We start from the raw sequence: 3,663 nt of genomic DNA, 5'->3' as shown, positions 1-3,663 counted from the left end.
TTAGCCCTGTTAACGCGACAGCAGCAGTAGCTGTCGGCGTTTCGACTAAGGCATTTGACGCGGCCGGCAATTTAACGCGGCGCGTGCGCTAAGTGTGAGGTTGAGTGGGTGTCTGCGAAGACGACCCACCAACGTGGTTCCTTTAAGGTGGCACCTTTGGCGCCGTGTATGGAAACACAGGTCGTTAGAGTGCCGTAAAGCGGCTCGCATTTCCTCTCTTCTCTTTGACGAATTTAAAAATGTAAATTCGTTTCAATGGGGGGATGGTGTAACGGGCTAAGTTGCTTTAATGTTACACAGTCCCCATTAAGTTCACTTGGTGTACTTAAGAAAATGGTCAATTACTAAATAATAGCAATTAGACCCAGCACTCGGGTATGGTGCACATTTGTGACCAACCCTTATGTATGTGATGCACATGGTTGCATTCACATTAGGAGGAATGATGCGCAGCGTCGTCCGGGATGACGGCTAGCGTCATCCGTTACGTGAGGTATCTAGAAAGATACGCTCGCAATTCATTTTAAGTGTTATCTATAGAGATGACATTTTGATTGGTAAAAAAAGGAATTATATTAAATACGATTTAATACAAATCAGTCTGAATACAACTTCTTACTTGGTAAGTGCGCACGAGGAGCCGGATTGCCGCTCCCAAGACGACACTTAACCAGAGTACTTAGTGCGTTAGGTAAGGTCGCTGACGCGCCCACCACAACTACCTCACTGCACGCAAGAGGAGCTGGCTAAACCGCTTTTTCACTGAGCTAGGGTGCATGTCTTAGTAGAGCGTTTCTGCATTACGACGTGCCCGTCTATAGTTTGAATTAACGCCTTGACGTCGTACGTGGTCCACGTGTATAACGAGTCGAAGCTGCTCTTTGATACCGTGCGTGATCTTTACGAAGCGGTCGAGTGTGTGCAAATAAATAAGGAGGTATACATGTACGTATAGCAGTGGCCTAGTCTAGGGCTAAAGAGTAGGGTAAAGAATTTTGGTCACACACAGGCGTATGCAGAATAAGCTTATCTGGCATACGAGCCAGCGAATTTCCCCCTATAATAAATCGAAGAAGGTGATGACAGTAGTTGCTTATTATGTCGCACGAACACTGTATTTCTTAGTAAAAAGAAGAAGCAATGATATTTGTAACTATTTTGGAGTGTATTATATTGTCACTTAACTAAGCTCCTTGCCTCTTTGACTACATTTATCACTGATCGCCTAGTCTCAACTTACATTGCCAAAAGTCTTTCAGATGACCGATAATATATGCATAATCATTTTGGCAAAAGTCATTTTCTTGCGGAGCAGCCTCTGCAGCAACAATTTGACGCAACTTTAGGGTAGATGTTAGGAAAGCAATAAGTGTGACTAACCGTACTCAACGGTGTATTTTTCTTTTCTTACTTCTTACCCCCGCTGTCTTTTTTACCAACTGACCCCGCTACAAGCCCCCATGACTTGTGGATCATGTCCTTCCATACATAACTTACTTATATATATACTACTAACTTCTTCTCATACGTCGTGTCTTTTACCTACTTATAAAATATACTCCATACTTTTTCCCATACGTCGTGTCTCCATGTACTCCTTCCCAGATGGAACTGACCACATCGCTCCCTCTTACCAGATAGGACCGACCACAACGTTACCCAACTGGATCATTGAAGTTAAACGATTCCAGCACGCCGCCGACCGACGTAAAGCACATCTCACTATTATAGTCGATTAATCCTGGAATCGTCAAGCCTACGAGTACACATAGGTGTCGTAATCGGTTTCTTGACAATGCTTTGTAAAAATGGCAGCGGAATTTATCTTCGAGGCAAGAGTCAGTTTCCCTTATTTCACCATTTCACGAACAAAGTGCTTCTTTAATTCGATGTGTCTTGTTCGTCTGCTGTAGGTGGGATCTTTGCACATTATGAGGGCTGCTTGGTTGTCAGTTGATATCTTTGCATGAACATTCATGTACGAATTGGCTCGAGCACTATAGTCCGCAAGCCCATTGCTTCAAGCTGCTTCGACTCTAGCAATGTACTCTGCTTCAGCTGCAGACAAAGCGACTATAGTTTGTCTATGTGCGGCCCTAGATATAGCTCCGCCTGCTAGTGTACAAAATAAATCCAGTTTATCTCTTTCTCGTTTCCGGGTCATCTCCCAACCGCTATCACAATACCGTAGAGCACTTGTAGATTATTACTGTGACTAAGTTCCGTTAAGTTATCTTAAGATCTTCTTTACAGCATCACAATGTTTTCGAGTAGGGTTTCTTACAAATCTGCTCAAGTATCCGACTGCGAACTATATATCAGGTCTCGTGCTTATTGCCGAGTCCATAAGGCGTTCAATAGATGCACGATAGTCAAGCTCCAGCAAATTAGTTTCTTCCCTGGATGCTTCACCGGAATATAGTCGTGCGTTCAATTCCAATAGTATGCGGCAAGCATGAGCCTGGGTTAAGCCGTATCGCTTAAGTACATCACCGCAGTATTTTGTCTGGTGTATTTATATCTTGTCCTTCCTCTGCGCAACCAGGTCGTGTAGCTCGTACTTCATATATATATATATATTTTGCACCAAAGTATCTTGATGAATGCTACGTAAACGCCACAATGACAATTAGCAGTGAGCGAAGAAAAAGTGGTACGAAGACGATGTCAAGATTCCCCACAGTTATAATGAAGCTGTAGGGTCTCCGCAATCACGAGAATGGCTTACTGGAGTGGAGCAAAAAGTGCAAGCTATGCATGAGAACGGGATGCTATTAGAAGTACCAAAAATTACTGTACCAGAGAAGAAGAGAATGATTCGAACCATGTGGCGTGTTCAAGTTAATCCTGACACTGGCGAACAGGTATCAAGTTTTTGTCCTCGCTCGTAGCACTTAGAAATCATCAAAAGGCCGGAATTGACTATGACCAAACAGTTTCACCAGTAGCTAGGATGGCCTCTATTCGGCTACTACTGGTCGTGTCAGCGGAGTTGTCATTAAAATTATACGCACGGCATATTTGAATGCAGATTTAAAAATAAAACGATATGTGAGCAATATACCTGGTTTTCTATGTAGCCCAGGGATAGAATGGATGGTAGACAAAGCACTGTATGGCCTCCATCACTCTGGAAGAGAATGGAACGAGGAACTTCAGATTTTTATCAAATATATTGGTCACACTGCTTCACAGACTGAACAATGCTTATACTTGAGAATACATCATCGAACGACATCTCTGTTATTAGTGAAAACTGATGATGTGACTGAAGCAACAAACTGTGAATCGTGTCATGATGCACTATTTAAGAAAAATATGTGGAGTACGAGCTACACGACCTGGTTGAGGAGGGACGAGATATCAATACACCAGACAAAATACTGCGGTGATGTACTTAAGCGATACGGCTTAACCTAGGCTCATGCTTGCCGCATACTATTGGAATTGAACGCACGACTATATTCCGGTGAAGCATCCAGGGAAGAAACTAATTTGCTGGAGCTTGACTATCGTGCATCTATTGAACGCCTTATGGACTCGGCAATAAGCACGAGACCTGATATATAGTTCGCAGTCGGATACTTGAGCAGATTTGTAAGAAACCCTACTCGAAAACATTGTGATGCTGTAAAGAAGATCTTAAGATAACTTAACGGAACT

General features: G+C 43.0%; 1 protein-coding gene across 1 annotated transcript; it reads left to right on the top strand.

Moving 5' to 3' along the window:
- Positions 1-2,622: 2,622 nt before the first annotated feature.
- Positions 2,623-2,891, top strand: CCR75_009466 (uncharacterized protein; the record flags this gene model as incomplete). The annotated part of the gene is made up of 2 exons (XM_067967505.1): positions 2,623-2,653; positions 2,701-2,891. 2 exons carry the CDS (start codon positions 2,623-2,625, stop codon positions 2,889-2,891), a joined length of 222 nt encoding a protein of 73 aa, XP_067818958.1.
- Between the last annotated feature and the right edge of the window lie 772 nt (positions 2,892-3,663).

This window comes from Bremia lactucae, linkage group LG6 (genome assembly GCF_004359215.1).
Source record: "Bremia lactucae strain SF5 linkage group LG6, whole genome shotgun sequence".
Lineage (NCBI taxonomy): Eukaryota > Oomycota > Peronosporomycetes > Peronosporales > Peronosporaceae > Bremia > Bremia lactucae.
This window is presented reverse-complemented; position numbering and strand designations above follow the sequence as displayed.